The 17,600-nt window shown below is 43.2% G+C and overlaps 1 protein-coding gene across 1 annotated transcript; it reads left to right on the top strand.

The window, feature by feature from the left end:
- The first annotated feature begins 4 nt into the window (after nt 1-4).
- Nucleotides 5-17,463, top strand: ATF3 (activating transcription factor 3). Its single transcript, XM_063124033.1, has 4 exons — nt 5-190; nt 9,545-9,788; nt 11,092-11,199; nt 12,445-17,463. The coding sequence occupies exons 2-4, from the start codon at nt 9,549-9,551 to the stop codon at nt 12,640-12,642; spliced, it is 546 nt and encodes a 181-aa protein (XP_062980103.1). The 5' UTR covers nt 5-190; nt 9,545-9,548; the 3' UTR covers nt 12,643-17,463.
- Nucleotides 17,464-17,600: the final 137 nt, after the last annotated feature.

Genomic DNA, 17,600 nt, shown 5'->3' on the forward strand with positions numbered 1-17,600 from the left:
TCCAGCAGCACCACCAGAGAGCAGCGACAGCCGCCTTGCTTCGGCTCGAGCCCAGGCAAGAGCGCTCTTTCCCCGCGCAAGTTTCGACCAGCCTCGTCCCGACGACGCTTTTGCGCGTTTGTTCTTTGGCCGTGTAACTCTCCGAGCGCTGGGAGGGGGAAAGGAGAGCCGAAGGCGGGGAGAGGAACAGGTAAGGCAGCCAGACCCAGGGGGACTCGGAAGGGACCGGGGGAAGGGGGCGAAAGGGGGCTTCGGTCCTTGTCCCAGCTCTTTTCTTTGACGGGGTTGAGGTGTGTGGTGAGGAGAGAGTCGTATGTAGAGAGCCACGCGTGTCGGCCGAGATACGCGCGTGCCGGTCCTTCCATCTTCTCGGTCCGAATAACTTTTAAAAGCAATTTTTGACTTTTTTGTCTTTGTGAGGGGGAGCGAACTTCTATTTAAAAGAAATGGGCGAGATTTCGGCTTCTGTTATGTTGATGAGTTGGGCAAGTCCTAAATCAAATAGTCTTTAAAAAAACAAAAACGCAGAGCCGAGGAACTGAAAGTAAAAGTTCATTCATCCGAATGGAGTTTTGAGCGATCGCTAAGAGACACACCTAAGCAATAGAAACTTCCGCTTCGTTTCCTCCTTTCAGAAATTCTCCTGGAGCTTCGATCGTCGCCGTCTTACACTTTTTGGGCGATCGCAGGTTTATTTTATTTTATATTTCATTTTGGGGAACGGGCAGCCGCGGTTTTCCCTATAGCTCAGAAAAAGAGCAGCGGGGGGAGGGGGAAGCAAGGGGTAACATTCAACATTACGTCCTACTTAAAGTAGTCCCATTGAAACGAATGGGACGTGAGTTAGTTATGACTAGCTGAAGTCCCATTCATTTCAACGGGTCTACACTGAGTGGGATGGATTTTACCCAAGAGAAGCGGTGAAGTTTTAAATCCCACGATCGAATCGTTGGAACTGCGTAAAAAGCGAGGTGTCGAAGACGCTGTTGCGATTGTTCTCCTCACCCCATCCTCAGGTCATCGCTAAGATGTTATTTCCCAGTGCTTTTTCGAGAATATCTAATAAGTGATAATAATCAATGATTATATCACTTACGGTAAGTTTGGGAGAGTTGACGGAAAGATTCTAGGCTTAACTTCTTTTTTTTTACTATGTGGTGATACCACCGGCCGCCGGTGGGTGGCGCGCTGTGTGGTGGCGCGGACGCCGCCGCTTCGTCGGATGCTTCCCAGTCGACCTGTCACTTTTTGGTTTTCAACCCAGCGCTAAAACGAGGCAGCCGGCTAAAGTAGCCCGGGTCTCGGAATACAACCCATTTTAGACAGAGTAGGCTTACAGGCGATCGATAGGACTATTTCAGGACTTCGTATGGAAAGATATTGGGGACTTCTCAACTTTGGAACTACCCGTATTTCTTCGATTGTAAGACGCCATCGATTGTAAGACGCACACTAATTTCAGTACCACCAACAGGAAAAAAAAAAACCTAAGACACACCCGCGATTCTAAGACGCATCCCATTTTTAGAGATGTTTATATGGGGAAAAAAGTGTGTCTTAGAATCGAAGAAATAGGGTAGTTTAGCCGATGAATAATGGTTAGATGATGAATAATAGTTAAAGAATGAATGCTTTGTTGATTTCAACGAAGGAAACTTCATGTGGCTAGAAAGAGAACAAAGAGATATTTAGGTTTTATTTGTATGAAGGTGAGTCACGATGAGCCAGGCTAAATCCTATCCAAGTTGACATGGAAGTAAGTCTCACTGAGTTAAATGGGATTTACTCCCAAAGTAAATTTGTGTACCATTGCTGCCACGAAGCCCAATTCTACTAATTATTTCTTCTTCTTCTTCTTCTTCTTCTTCTTCTTCTTCTTCTTCTTCTTCTTCTTCATTACAATAGCTGAAGCACTCTGGGAGGTTTGCGACAATTAAAACCATAAAGTCCGGCACTCAAAAACAAATATATAAAATTTCTAAAAGTTTAAAATTGCAGTATAAAACCAAAGTAAAGAAAGAAAAAAAAGCAGAAGTGTAAATATTTTAACTTATTTAAAGACAACTGAAAACGTAAGACTAAAATGCCTGGGAAAATAAGGTCTTCTTCACCCACTGCCGAAAAGATCACAATGTGGAGGGCTCCAGGTTCCACAACTGAAAAGGTCCTGGCCTTAGTAGTCCTCCACCTCACTTTGTTTGGGTGGGGGGCACCTGGAGAAGGGCCTTTGAAGACTACATTAGGGTCTGGGCAGGTATATATATGGGAGGAGATAATCTTTCAGGTACTTGGAAGCAAGTCCCACCGAATTTCAGTTAACTTATGCTCAAGACAGTGCGTATAGAATTACAGCTGTACAGCACAATCCCTATGCACATTTATTCCGAAGTAAGTACCATCGTGTTTAATGTAAATGCATTTAGGTTCACTGCCTTGCTTTATTTCCCACAACATAAATGTACAGCATGACCCACGCAAAGCCCCCCTTTTACTGAGAAGTAAGCCCCACTGAGTTCAATAGGACTTACTCTCTGGTATGTGTGAGTGTAGGATTATGGCTCAAATCACTTAAGAGGTTCTTGGTGGTAAGAATTGGATCCAGGCTTAGTCATGCTTAGAGTAGACCCATTGAAACCAATGGGACTGCTGCTGGTCGTGACTAGCTGTTGTCCCATTGATTTCAATGGGTCTGCTCGCAAATTAATTATTGGTGATAAGCATTGTGGCTGTGAATTACTTTAGCTATTTGGCACATAACAAGATCAAATTGAAGAAAAATGGTAGATCTGCCTTTCCCAGTCTGGTGCCTTCCAGATGTGTTGGAGTTGCAGTCCAGCACATTTGGAGGGCAGCAGGTTGGGGAGGCTGTGAGAGATAAACAGACTTGTCCAACTTGCCAACGAAGTAAGGTTTAGTGAGGCCACTGCAGAAAATGGCTGACAGGCAGCAATTTCCGGTGCCATATTGATTTTCTTCACCATATCAACAGCTGGCAATTTCGAAAGCAGCAGATAAATGTGGCCAAATCACAATGTCAAAATCCTAAAAGGTCAAGTTTAGTTCAGGGTGGTGGTGAACTTGAATTGCTTTTAAAGCTGTGGGAGATTAACTTCTGTGGTTTAACAGGTCTTGTTGCATCAGTAAGGAGGGGGCGGGAATATTCAGGAAAACACAAAAGCAAATGGATTTGACAAAAGCGACTTTTCATTTTGGACAAAGCAACCACAAACTGAACCAAGAGGCATGTGAAGGGTCAGGGCAGGGTGCCCTGTTCTATTTTTGATATGGAGGAGAAGCTCTTACTGCCAAACAAGTTAGCTGAAAGAGATCCAGGTTTTCAAAAAATTGAGCTTTTGCCCCATCACCAAGTCTACTCAAAGTCTCTGGGAATGTTCCAGAATGAATGGTTTGGGGGATTATAATCAGAAATGTTTTTAGGCTGTTTTAATAATGTCTACTATGCTTTTAATCTGTTTTATGTATTTTATACTTACTGTTGTTCCCCACCTCGATCCAAACAGAGAGGCGGGTAAGAAATAAAATTATTATTATTATTATTATTATTATTATTATTATTATTATTATTATTATTATTATTAAATGTGAGCTCTGAATATTTCTTCTGCTGCCCCTTACGCCTGGAACGCTCTTCCAGAACATTTGAGAACTACAAGTTCAATCACAGCTTTTAAAGCTCAACTAAAAACTTTTCTTTTTCCTAAAGCTTTTAAAACTTGATGTTGTGCAGACTTTATACTGTTAGTTTTACCCTACCCTGTGCCTGCTTACCCTACCCTGTGCCTGTTTGCATTCTCTTCCCCTCCTTATTGTTTCATTATGATTTTATTAGAATGTAAGCCTATGCGGCAGGGTCTTGCTATTTACTGTTTTACTCTGTACAGCACCATGTACATTGATGGTGCTATATAAATAAATAATAATAATAATAATAATAATAATGATAATAATAATAATAAAAATATAACACAATGGGCCCTGTAACACATGGGCACTCCTGTTCAGGGTTCCAGCAAGCCGGCCATACCCTTTCCCTGGATATTCCTTTCCATCCCACCCCCACCCCCCACACAGAGAGAACCAGCCAGCATTCTGTAGTCACTGAGCATACCTAGTTCTCATTGGGCTGTTTGGATCCCCCCTCCTTAGGTTTTATAATAGCAACATTGGGGATTTCTCAGAATTTGCTGTTACTCTCCTCGCCTTGTGTACTCTTCTGGCTACAAAAGGAGCCACACTTACAGTAGGCCAGATCTACACCAAGCAGGATATAGCATTATGAAAGTGGTATGAAAGCTGTATATAAAAGGCAGGAGCCACACTACTGCTTTATAGCGGTATTGAAGTGCACTGATAACTGTTGGGGCCAATTGGCACAGACCTCATATCGCTTTCATAGTACTATATCCTGCTTGGTGTAGATCTGGCCTTAGAGAAGGAGTTCGCTCTAACAGGATGATTGGACATTAATTCTAAAACACAGATCAAAAACATGAGGAATGTGCAAACAGAGTGTTTATTTTGTCTACAAATGGCTACATGTATGTGTCAGTCATATTGAATGACAGGCCTCTGAAGAAGCTCGCTAAAATACCCTTTTTGGGGGGCAAATTGGCACAGGTTGAAAGAACTGAGAACATTTGGATTCCCCATTGTTGCTTGGAATAAAGCTATAAACAGACGACAATCCCACAGTAAAGATCATGTATTTTGAAAATACATGAAGTATATAGGGTGTGGGTGGTGGTAGTGCAGTGATATGGTGGAGCAAATCTCTTGTATGTTTAACTTCCCGGGGGATCAATCTACTGCTATTTCTGAGTCAAACCCACCCCCTCCTGTCTAACATCTTGAATAGCTACCACCCTAACCTGGTGTGCACAAACTGTGTCAGACTACAGCTCCCATCAAGCCCAGCTAGCACCCAATTCTGTCTGGGAGTGATGGGATTTGTAGTCCAACACCAGGTTGATGAAGGTTGGAATAGACAATACCTGGACTAGATGGAGCAGTGATTTGCCTCTTTAAATTTTGTGTAAAAGGTGCCTTTATTAAGCGATGATGATGATCTTACTTGGCATAATGCTGCAGTATAGATATAAGCAAAGCTCATATTATGTAGTTTGGGCTTATTGGTTTGTGACATGTATTTTTGATTATGGGGATGGGGAGAGAAGAGGTTTCCCTTTTTCTTATTTGCTATTACCCTTTTTAAAAAGGGGACAAATGAAAAAGAGATAGGAAACTTTTGGTATTAGAAAGCATGTTAGATCTTGTATTTTCAGTCATTTGGACATTCAGTATTTGATACTGGCTGTGGAATGTTTCCATTTGGCTCCATGTAATATTGTGGATATAGGAGTGTCACTAAGTGATTACAGGATGAGTATGTGTGGGTTGCAACCATCTTGCATCAGGAGAAGTCTAGATTCCTAGAAGGTATGTGGCAGGGGAAAATGAAGCTCTCCAGATGTTGTTGGATTCCAGCTCCCATCAACCCAGCCAGCTGGTCCAATGGTCAGTGATCATGGGAATTATAGACCAACAACGTCTTGGAGGGGCCCAGGTTTCCACCCGTTATGTGGTGTTCAGCATCTTTCTACATAAGAGACTTCGACATCTGGTTCTGGTGCTCTGCATTCTTTAGCCTTCGGGCCTACATGGTTCTTCTAAATAGAGACAGTACTAGTGAAGAGTATCTAGTCCAGTGGATAGTCTGTGGGAGATAACTGCAGAAAGAATATTGGGCTTAGATCCAAGGTTCCATTCAGTCATTGGGCAAAACAAGCCTCTCAACTCCTCACAGGACAAAGATTGGGATAATTATGGGCCTATTCAGACAACATGCTAAGCCATGTTTAGGCTGTTATCCCTTTTCCAGCAAATGGTTTGTGAGCGTGTTTAAACCGTGGTTATGTAGCTACCGTGGTTAGGAATGGTTCACACAACATGCTAAGCCATAATGTTTAGCTCAAAATGCTTAACTATTGTGACTTAGCATATTGTCTGAATAGGGTTAGTGCGACATATGATCAAATGGTTAAATTAGGGTAACTAAACTATGGACATTCATGGTGCACGTCAACATGTAGGACTGAAGTCTTCTTGAAATCCCATCCTTGGACTTGGAATGTGCTCTGCCTAATTTGAGATTTGTGATGGGCTGCTTGGGCTTACTTGGTGGTGAGGGAGTGTCGCTTGATTCAATCCTTTGTGTGAAACACAGCTGAGATTCTTCATCAATACTAATATGGTTGTTAGGATAGGATTACTACAGTTTAGCAATGTAGTGGTTCTCTCCAAAGCCATTCTGTGGCTAGCATTCTCAGCAGTTTCTCTGCCAGAAGATTGGTGTAAGGAGACCTTGGCGATTTCCCAAACCTTTGAAATGTTGTGTTGATGCTTACAGCAGTGCCAATGTGAGAAATGGGACTCCAAGAATTGGCACGAGGTGCTTATGGGCCATGGTTATAAATGGGGCCACTGTGTGTGCCTCCTCTGCATATAATTATCTATTGAATCAGCATCCTAACAGTCCCAGCTTTCTGTTTCTTTTTTAAAAAACAAGTTCCGAGCCCTTCTGGCTAGGAAGATAAGCCTGGAAAATGAAAACAATCAAGCAAAAATCTTGGTACCCCATGTAGAATTAAGCAGTTTCCATCAGCAATAATAAAAAAGTTTGTTAATGCAAAACAGTGAAGAGCCTGTTAATGAATTATGAATTTAATTCTTGGATCAGCTCCGTATTAATATTTTCAACCTTAGCACTCAGCTCAAAAATGAGAAGCCTGACAATGGTAGGCCTTTTGTTGACTTGGTTTTGAGTGGACTATCTTCTACCTTTTGAAGGGACTGAAGGATATCAGCATTTTCAGCTGTGACTCATGGCTTGGGGGATTTCTGAGCAAAATTGCATAAGTTTCTCAAGGTCTATGGAAATAACAAACAATTCCAGGAAATCTTCTCACTGATAAATCAAGAGGTCAAGAACTCTTTGGTTTTCTGCTTTTATTGTCTGAGGTTAGCTCATAAAATTCTTGCATGGAAAATAATTAATAAAATCCTTACATGGAAAATATACTTCTCTGCAGGAATTGGTATAAAAATGCCCTATCTAGGTTGCCACAAGCTTGCATTTTCCTGTCACAAATGGCTATAGGGTTCCAACAGATGTATACTGTGGGTCGTATTCTATGTTACTCCTACTCAGAGTAGACCCATTGAAATAAGTGGGACTAAGTTAGCCTAACATTGGACACAACCTTGTGTGTGTACAGGTAGAAAGCCATGTTTCATAAAAAAGAGTGACTATCTATATCTAGGTTTCATATTTATTCCTCTTCAGAAGTGCTTTCTGTGTAAGATATGTGTCATGTATATCTTGAAGAGATAAGGCAGATATAAGTTCATTTTGTGGAATTTGTACAAGGGTGTTCTAGATTGGGAACACAGTGTCTTCACATCATTATTTTCGTTCATAAGTACATTTGGACTTGCCTTTGCTCTCCATTGTACCAGGGCAAAAGGTTTCCATGTTAGTCTGTTTCAGCAAAGAGAATAAAAGGGTTTTGTGGCACCTTAAAGATTAAGAAATGTATTCTGGCATAAGCTTCTGTGACCTACAACCTACATCATGAGATGAACTAAGAGTTATCCTGAGTTACACATGGTTGGGAGTGGAAGGGGCTGCAAACATTAAAGTCAGAAGGAATTGAAATGTTAATAAGTTAATTATCACTGTCTGTAGTTTCTGCATTTCAATTCCCTCTGGCTTTACCAGTTACACACCTCCCACTCTCAGCCATGTATATTATTTGTAACTTTGTATAACATCTCATGCATCTGATAAAGTCCATTATGTAGCCCGCAAAAGCTTATGCCATAATGAATTTGTTAGTCCTTAAGGTGCCACAAGACTAGTTGTTCTTTTCAGTGTCAAAGGGTGTGACTTACACTGGTGTGGGCAACCGTAATTTGCCTTGTATAACTAACCATTACTTGAAGCTGCCTTTACAAAAGATCTTGCATCAATCACGTTTCGCAAGACAGCCTGATGGCTTAATTTATGTACACCAATGCCCAAAGGCCTTATCTATTGTGATGCTAATTGGAAGAGAGTTTGCTCTAATAGGATTTTGCAGACTTTTATTGCTTCCTCAAATCAAATGGAGCATCTCAAGACCTACTCCAGGAGCAAATATCATGTTTATTTGAACACAGAGTCACTGATCTCCGTCAAAAAGAGAGAGAGAAAGCTGATAGATTTAAGAACATAAGAAGAGCCATGCTGGATCAGACCAAGAGTCCGTCTAGTCCAGCACTCTGTTCTTACAATGGCCAACCAGCTGTCGATCAAGAACCCACAAGCAGGACATGGTGCAACAGGACCCTCCTGCCCATGTTCCCCAGCAACTGGTGTAAATAAGAATGATGCCTCAGATACTGGAGTTGCATATAGCCATCAGGATTGGTAGCCATTGATAGCCTTCTTCTCCAGGAATTTATCCAGCCCCCTTTTAAAGCCATCCAAATTGGTGGCCATTTCAGCGTGACAGTACGGGAAAGACCAGTTTAATTACACCTATTGCATGGATCTGATTCACAAAAGGTGTTTATGTTAGGATACATGCGCAGCAGTTACATGTGAAAGAGTTGCATCATTTCTGGATCAGAGGTGAGAAATCTCTTTCAGCCTGAGGACAGAATTCAGTTTTGGAGACGCTCTTGGAGAGTGTGTGTGTGTGTGTCATGTTCCAGTGATGGGTGGGGCTGAAACCAAAAGGGGAGGGGCCAAAGCACAAACATACCAGCATCTTGTCACTTAAAGCTCTTACTGACAGTAACTGAGCCTTAGTAACTAAGTCCTTCTACATTCATTTCTAGTGAAGCTTCTTAGTAGCTTAAGGGTGGAATTCCATGCATGTTTAGATAGAGAAAAAGCCCTACAACTCCATGCTGACTAAGGAATGCTGGGAGTTGTAGGACTTTTTTTGCTGACTAAACATGCAGAGGATTGTGCCCTAAGCATAAAATTGGGAGATTAATGAATCAGTACAGGTGGACCAGTTCAAATTCTGGTAGGACTATTTCACAACATCCAAGTAGCCTTGTATTACCTCTTTTGATGTCCTGCTTTTCACATTTCCTGTTTGGTAGTAAGTCACTCAACTGGCAGTATTGCCATCTGCACACAATATTATATGCTGAGATTGCTACCTGATGATCCTGTGAACAAAACCTTCAGGTTCTAATTGCACTTAAGACAAACATCTACGGTACTGTGTGTGTGTGTGTGTGTGTGTGTGCGTGTGTGCATGCACACACACACACATACTCACAAACATTCTATCAATATGTTAGCATGTTTATTCAGTCACGGCCAGGAATTGCTGGACTGATCCCATGTCCAAAGGTCGTATTTTCTGTACCGGGTCTTAGTTGAGAATAATTAACTGTCTTCCGGCAAATATTGTTGTCTTGTTAAACTTCAGCAAGACTAATTCTTGTTCTCCTCTTCCCTTTTCAGCAAAATGATGCTCCAACACCCAGGTCAGGTGTCTGCTTCAGAGGTCAGCGCCTCCGCGATCGTCCCATGCTTGTCTCCTGCAGTGTCACTTGGTTTCGAAGACTTCACTAATCTAACTCCTTTGGTGAAGGAAGAATTAAGATTTGCCATCCAGAATAAGCGCCTGGCCCACAGGATGTCCTCTACCTTGGACACAGTCATGGTTTCTGATAGACCCGGTGAAATGTCCTATTTAAAAGCAGAGGTATTCCATTTTTATTTCGTGAAAATAAATAAATAATTCAATAATAGCAGTCTGATATTTTTAAATCTATCTGTCTCTATCTATCTATCTATCTATCTATCTATCTCTATCTATCTATCTATCTATCTATCTATCTATCTATCTCTCTATCTCTCTATCTCTCTATCTCTCTATCTATAAATACACCCCCGCCCCACCAACCCAGACTCTAAAAGCACCCCATTTCTGATTTCTGATGAGCTCTGGATTTCTCCAAGGTTATGCATTGGCTCCGGTGACACTCCTTTCGTTAGGCCATCTAGACATTGCAAAATCAAGGATTACAGGAAGCTGTCATATGTCAAGTCAGGTCATTGGTCGATCTAACCCAGACTTGCCTACCAAAGCAATTGCTATGCTCCAAAGCAAAGGTGGAAAACACAGGGCCTGTGAGCCACGTGCACCACAGATGTTTTGGTGCCCCCATCTCTTCCCCTGCCGCTGCCGCATTTGCTGCTGAAATGGTGGCAGTGGCAGTAGCCAAAATGGTGGCAATGTTGTATCGAAACAAGGCATGCGATATACAGGTGCCTCATGTACAAGCATAATCAGGCTGCCAGGAGGCTTCTGGAATACTCCAGGAAGTGTGCTTGTATACAAGGCACACATACCCCACATGCCTTGTTTCAATACAACATTGCACAATTTTGGCCACAACTGGCAAATTTGGCAGTAGCCTGCTGCAGCCCCCCATGGGTTAGAGGGTCAATGCGGGTCCCCCAGATGTTTCCCACCCCTGTTCCAGCTTGAATCTGTCCATTTTTACTTAGAAATAAATCCCACTGTGTGCACCAGTTGCTGGGGAACATGGGTGTGTGTGTGGGGGTGCTGTTGCACCATGTCCTGCTTGTTTATCCCTGGCTGATGGCTGGTTGGCCACTGTGTGATCAGAGTGCTGGACTAGATGGACCCTTGGTCTGATCCATCATGGCACTTAATATGTTCTTATGTTCTAAGTGTGCACAAGGTTGCAGCCTATGGTCCCAATTCTATATATGTCTACTGAGAAGTCCCATTGAGTTGAATGGGACTTGTGCTCAGATAAGTAGATTCAGGATTACAACCTAAGTGCAATGGGCTCAACGTGCCAGATGACCACCATGCTAATCATACCAACTGTAATGGTTAATCCAGAACTGACCAGCTAGTCCTTTTTGTTGTGCTAGACAAATCTAGCCTTGCACAACTGTCACATTTGCAGTTTCATCTGTAGGGGATTTAGAAATAAACGTCTCTGTCTTTTGCTGTCTTTGCATTCTGATAGTGTGTGCCTGAAGAAGATGAAAGGAAAAAACGGCGAAGAGAGAGAAACAAGATTGCAGCCGCAAAGTGTCGAAACAAAAAGAAGGAGAAAACAGAATGTCTGCAGAAAGTAAGCTAACTTGGGCACTTTCCTTTGGTATCTGGGCAGGGAAGACAAGATAACGGAGGGTGAAAAGGTTCTTTAGTTAAAACTACTCTGATAAATGTGGCTCCTGAGACCTTCTCCGAAATTAAATTCAGCCCCTGGGCTAAAAGAGCTTCAGCGTTCCTGGCTTAACTGATTAAAGCTTGTAGATCAAATAACAGATGTTAGTCTTTTCTCCTAAAATATAAATAACTTCCTAGAAATGATGATAAGGGTTAATCGGTCACTTATTATAAACAGAAAAGGCAGGTCCCTGCCCCAAGTAGACTGTACTTTAAAATCTACCAGTGGGGAGACAATAGGGGGAGGAGGGGATTGAAGGAGGCAATGATAACAATGGATGTGTACATGTCAACGAATGCAGGGGTATGTTTATGCTTTTGGTTCTGTTGCGATTGTAGATGAAGGCAAGGGCTGGGGTGGGAAGGACTTGAGCAGTGATTTCCCAGAAACAGAGGGGCTTTGATATGGATTTGAAGAAAGAGGTGGCATCACATTGGTGTTCCATAAGGGAGGAGCAGCAATATGCTAGGAGGATGCCTGAGAGTTGTAGAGCTTGGGGGAGCAGGGCTGGCCATCCCACGAGCTGGGGTGAATCCCCCACCTCAGGCAGCAGATCCAGAAGGGTGGCAGATGCCACTTGCTCCACTGCTGGGAAGTCCATGGGCCCTGCTGCCCTACGGCTCTGAAAGGGAGGCAAAGGGAGCCCTGTTAGCCACTCTCCTACTGCTGCATGAAGCAGCTATTGGAGCTCTCTGGAGCAGCTGTTGCTCACTCTGAGTCAGGCATAGGTGGGCTGCTCTCCTACTGGCAAATGCCATAGAAGACAACACCCAGCATGGCTTTCCAGAGGGTTGGGCTGATGTCTTGCTCTGAGAGATCCTCCAGCATGAGGCCAGTTTAGGGGGTGCAGGAAAGGCTGTGTGGCGCACACAGCTCTGTCCTCTTAAGAGAGTGGAATGGAGAGAGAAATGCGAATGTTACCTCCCACCATCTGCCACCTGGACAGTGGGATATATTGGTAGGGCTGGCTGCAAGGGTGGGCATGGATGGGCACCTGGTGAGAGCCCCACCACCCATTTCCTGCCATACTGAAACAAGCTGTGTGAATTGTCCCCAGGTGACAGCTTAAGTTCTCTCTCGCTCTCTTTTTTAAAAAACTGCTTTAAAACGTACATTTTTGTGTTTACGCTCTCCTCCCGTGACTAGGAATCGGCAAAACTGGAAACCATCAACGCAGAACTGAAGGCTCAGATCGAGGAGCTGAAGAACGAAAAGCAGCACTTGATCTACATGCTCAACCTCCACAGGCCCACGTGCATTGTCCGGGCCCAGAACGGCCGGACGCCAGAGGATGAGCGGAACCTCTTCATTCAGCAGATCAAAGAAGGAACCTTGCAAGGCTAAGTGACGATGCGAAAGTGCCCAGAATGAGGGCCGGCCTTTTAACACCCAAACAAAAACAATACCAAAAGAAAAGCCCCAAGCCTTAGAGAAGCATTCTTGGCATTTGTGGTCTCCTGCAGAGGGGGTGATGTGGCTAAGAAGGGAAGGCTGTGGTTAGCTTAGCTGTGGTTCTCCCTGCTGAAAAAAGACTCGGCGGGATTAAAGAGGAGACCCGTCCCTGCGTTCGCTTCAGGTCTAAGTATCTGCCATACTTGCTATTCCTAGAAGCCGTACTCACGACAGCTACAGATGTGTTTAGCCCCGGCTGGCTTGAGGTCCGTGCACTTTGAGTTATTTCTGATAGAACGCTACAACTCTCAGTGATGTGCGCCTTAGGGCCAACCAGACGGAACGGAGCTCAGCCGTCCTCGAGTCGGGTAGGCAATGTGGACGGAGCGACTCGTTTTTGTTTGCTTGTTTCACTCTGTATTTTCAAAAAGAAGGAGGTTTGCAACTTCCAGAAGTGCTGCTTTTGATTTCGAAAGGCATTGCAATATAACGGGAATTACTGCGTTTCGACAATGTGCTCTCCCCACTTTTTAAAATGTTATTGTTATTGTTGTTTTCACAGAAACCGTACTGTGGGGGTGGTGTTTTTTGTTGATGACTCATGTTAGAGGGAAATTGTGGGATGATATGACAGGCATCAGCTTCTTGAAGAACTGCTTATTCAACTGAGTCTGAATTTATCAAGCTGGAGCATTAGGCCTTCTCTATACCTGCCTTGGCTTTTATTAAAAAAGAAAAAGAAAAAAGGAAGGGAAATTCCCCTGTGAGAACCCAATATGTGAGTCATCCACACAGTATTTAAATGAACATGACAATATACAAAACAGTGACATGCTAACGCCAGACTTGAACTGAATGGCCCCATTTGATTTGCGGTTCACCATAACTTGGATTCTCGGCCTCAGGTTCCTTCCTTGGCTACAGCTTTTTCCGAGCAAGAGCCGTTGGTGGCTGTCCATTTGCATACGTTAATGTATGCATTCACTGCAGGTATATGCAAAATGTGCCTCATGACTAACTCTGTGGCTGGGCGAGGAAAAGAGATTGAAAACGTAGCCTGTTAGGGCTGTCAGCTTCTTAGCGTGCCACCCTATGCATATTTAGACAGAAAAAAAGTCCTACAACTTTCAGCATTCCCCAGCCAGCCAGCTAGAAAAAAGCTCCCAGCATGGTGGCTGAGGAATTCGGGGGGTTGTAGGGCTTTTTATTTTTTTACTATTTAAACATGCATAGGATTGCACCCTTCATAGCTTAACCACAGGCCTGGGAAGTGAAATGCCTTCCATCATTGTACTGAGAGCCAGTGTGGTGTAGTGGTTAGAGCAACCACCCCAACCTGGTGCTCACCAAATGTGTTGGACAAGGACTCCCATCACCTTCAGCCAAGCTGAGTGGTCAATGATTGGCTGGGGGTGATGGGGCATTGCAGTCTGGGTTCTTGTCCAACTTGGCTGCTGGAGCTAAGAACTGACTTTGAGTGCAAACTGCAAAACTAGATCCCAAGTCATAACAAGAGTGGTCTGCAACTCTTACCGAAAGCTTTTAAATCTACACACATATGAGTTCTCTTGAGTTTTCACAAGCAGTCAGTGGGCTTCACTGGATGAGTATTTGCAGATCCCTTACTGTCACTCCACCAGGTTTAATTCCCGTTGGTAAATGACATACATAAGAGAAAGGTTTCCAATTGCTGCTTTCTCTGTTCAAAGCTGGCCCCAACATTAGTCTGAGTGAGGCAACTTCCTCAGGTGGCAGATGCTGGGGTGGGTGGGGCAGTGGAGGCAGCCTCCTGGCTGTCCCTCATGAATTCTCTGTTTGTTCCCCTCATTTGGAGGACAGAGCTGTGTACACTACACAATCTGTCCTGGGCCCACTAAACTAGCCTGCTGCCTTGGGTGTAAAGGAGGTTATCCCATTTCCAGAGCTGAGGTAATTCAGCTGCCAATCCACTCAGCTTCTGTATGTTGACTGGGGAGGGGACACCATCTTGTTTTTTGTCTTAGGCAGCAAAATATCTTGGTCTGGCCAATTGGGTCTGGCAGCAGTTGGGTCTAAATATTATGGCAGATGTTTAACATTCTAGTGACTTGCTTTTGTGATACCCATGAAACTGGTAGATTGTAGCATTGAAAAGTTGAAATTCTAGATTTCAAATTTTGACAACTAAAGAAAAAAATGGTTTGTTTTCAAAACCTAGTTTATTTTACTCAAATGACTCCCCACAAAAGTTCAATTTGCCCTCTACAACAAGCTCCACCCTGAATTCAGACATTGAATTTTGAAACCGAAGTGAGGATTTTAATTTTGCAAATAAGATTTATGTGGGCCAATTTAGTAAGAATTCCCCTACTTTCCCTAATTCTTTTCGGTTCTGTTATGATGTGTTTTTTTTTTAATCTGCTTAAATGTAATGACACAATCAGTGCAGTAGACAAAGGAACTTGCAGTACAAAATCCTGTATCCAACCCGTTTATCCAACCCGTTTTACACACACACACACACAAACAATACCTCAGAACAGTAATGTCTAAAATTTAGACCTTGAATCTCTGACTAATACACTTGAATCTGCTGCCTGTTCTATCTTGCTTTGGTTTTTTTAATATTCTGCAACAGAACTACTTAATGAGCTTTTTGCAATCTGGATATATTGTAATGTCCAATGCTGTGTTTTTAAAATGTATACAGTATTTCATGTAACAAAAACGGAAGGAAATGGGCCAAATTCTGTTTCATTAGAGAATGATTTATTTTTTCTTCCTGCAAAGTAAATCCACTTTGCCATCTTTTGAGCTGTCCCTCATACCATGTTGGATGACAGGTCCCAATAATGGCCTCTGCCTCGACTGTGCAATGTATAAAGGGTGTGTGAGAGATAATTTTCTATATAGTTACGTGCAATTTGCTAACAAGACCCTTATTGAAACGTTTTTAATGTGGGTTTCTGTCAGGATGAATCTATCATACTGCCATTTATTGTGAATATAATGGGCTGGAACCAAAGAACTGGGAGCAGAAGGACAGTAGCAGCTAGCACTATTCTCCAAACACTAGGAGAAGTGTTTTCATAGTACTATCATAGGTTCTGTTCCTAGGGTGGCCCAGTATTCTACGTTACAGAGTATGGTCCTCTATTTAAAAGGCTCTCCAGTCCAAGTCCAGTTTAAAGAAGGGAAAAGAAAGGAAATCAGGGGCCTTGAAGTTGTCCACCACTAACAAGACTGGGACAGCAGACTGAGGCCTAATCTACACCAAGCAGGATATTCCACTACAAAAGTGGTATATAAAGGGCAGGAGTCACACCAAGCAGGATATAGCATTATGAAAGCGGTATGTGGTATGTGTCAATGGGCCCCAACAGTTGTCAGTGCACTTCAATACCACTATAAAGCAATAGTGTGGCTCCTGCTTTTTATTTACCGCTTTCATAGTGTAATACACTGCTTGGTATAAATTAGGCCTGAGCAAGCAACACGACCCCACCATGAGGAAATATATCACATTTCTTTTTAAATTATAGTAATTATTATATCCGAATTTGCATTGTTACATATAAAGTAGCGCATGCAAATCTGTGCCATCTTTTGTCTGCTTCTTTGGGGTGGGGATAGTGATGCATTCATTCCCTCTTTTGGGGAGATGCCCAATCAAACACTGTCTTCCTGTTTATGTAAACTGGTCAGCAAGTGGAAGGCCACCTTTGGATTGAGCTTCCCTTTGCTCCTGGAATGTGCCGGCGAGCTGAGAATAATAATATTTTGTTGTTAATGTTGTTTTATCTATCTATATATTGTCACCAGTGCACCCAACCCAGTTGTTCTGCTTTAGAGCTGAGGAACAGGCCTTCAGTGAGCCAAAGGCCCCTTCCGCATGTGGAAGGGCTGCTCTGGATCGAACCCCTTGTCTGTGGCATTAAGGGGCTGTCAACACTAGCTGGATATGGTACCTACAAATGCCCTATGCTGTATCCAAGTCCCTGCTGCTTTGTCCGTATATTTCAGATGTTTCCAAAAGCAACCCAAGCAAATAAACATTAAAAACTAGGCTCTTGACGCTGTTATATATGCATCATGTAGACCGCCTTTGTTAAGCCTCATCACAGATCTGATGTTTCTCCTTGAGGAATTTTTTATATTGCTGTCCTGTATCTTATTTAAAATGACGCAGGCGTCATGCTGCTGCTGCTACCGTTGCCGCTTCAAGTTAAAGAGACTTGTTGTTAACTAGCATGCCAAATGTTTACTACAGCACCGCTACTTTTGTCAAAGATAATCTTTGTCCTGCTGTGGCTGCTTCCTCTGTGTGTGTGTGTGTGTGTGTGTGTGCGCGCGCGCGTGTGTGTGTTTGCGTGTGACTCCGTGTGAGTGTGCGTGTATCTCCAGGTGGTACGACAGTACATATTTGCACTGCTTGGGAGAAGCAATGGACAGAGGGGCTGGGTGCAGCACTTCAAGTTCTTGCTGTAGTCCTGAGAATCCCTGTGTTCTGGTAGCTCTGTGGCAGGGAGAATTTCAGTGGCTGCAACCTCGCCTGTCTGTGGAGACAGGTGGAATGAGGGTTGCAGCAGAATTTCCTCCTGCTAAGCAGGGCACAGGGGAACTCCTTTAAGGCCATTTGAAACTGGTTGGGAGACTAGTTGAATAGGAGACCTGCATGGATGGATGTAACTGGGTGTTCCCCCCTCTGAACATTTAATAATGCAGTAGAGGCAATTTGTTTTCTATTCTTAAGTTTTATGTTTTGATACTTTAATAATAAAAATAAGACTAATACATGTTTTCTCCTGTGTGACTTAATTCACCTTCTCTGGAAGAATGATGCTCGTTCAAAAGCCCTAGGTCAGGGGTGAGCAACATTTGTGGCCCTCCAGTTATAGTTGGACTGCCAACATCCATCAACTCCAGTCGGC

This window comes from Elgaria multicarinata, chromosome 4, assembly GCF_023053635.1.
Source record: "Elgaria multicarinata webbii isolate HBS135686 ecotype San Diego chromosome 4, rElgMul1.1.pri, whole genome shotgun sequence".
Classification (NCBI taxonomy): domain Eukaryota; kingdom Metazoa; phylum Chordata; class Lepidosauria; order Squamata; family Anguidae; genus Elgaria; species Elgaria multicarinata.

Excerpts from the sequence above, each read along its gene's own strand:
- ATF3 (XM_063124033.1), top strand. The coding sequence starts at position 9,549 with ATGATGCTCCAACACCCAGGTCAGGTGTCTGCTTCAGAGGTCAGCGCC. Across the intron at positions 9,789-11,091 it reads TGTCCTATTTAAAAGCAGAG|TGTGTGCCTGAAGAAGATGA; the intron begins GTATTCCATTTT and ends GCATTCTGATAG. Across the intron at positions 11,200-12,444 it reads AAACAGAATGTCTGCAGAAA|GAATCGGCAAAACTGGAAAC; the intron begins GTAAGCTAACTT and ends TCCCGTGACTAG.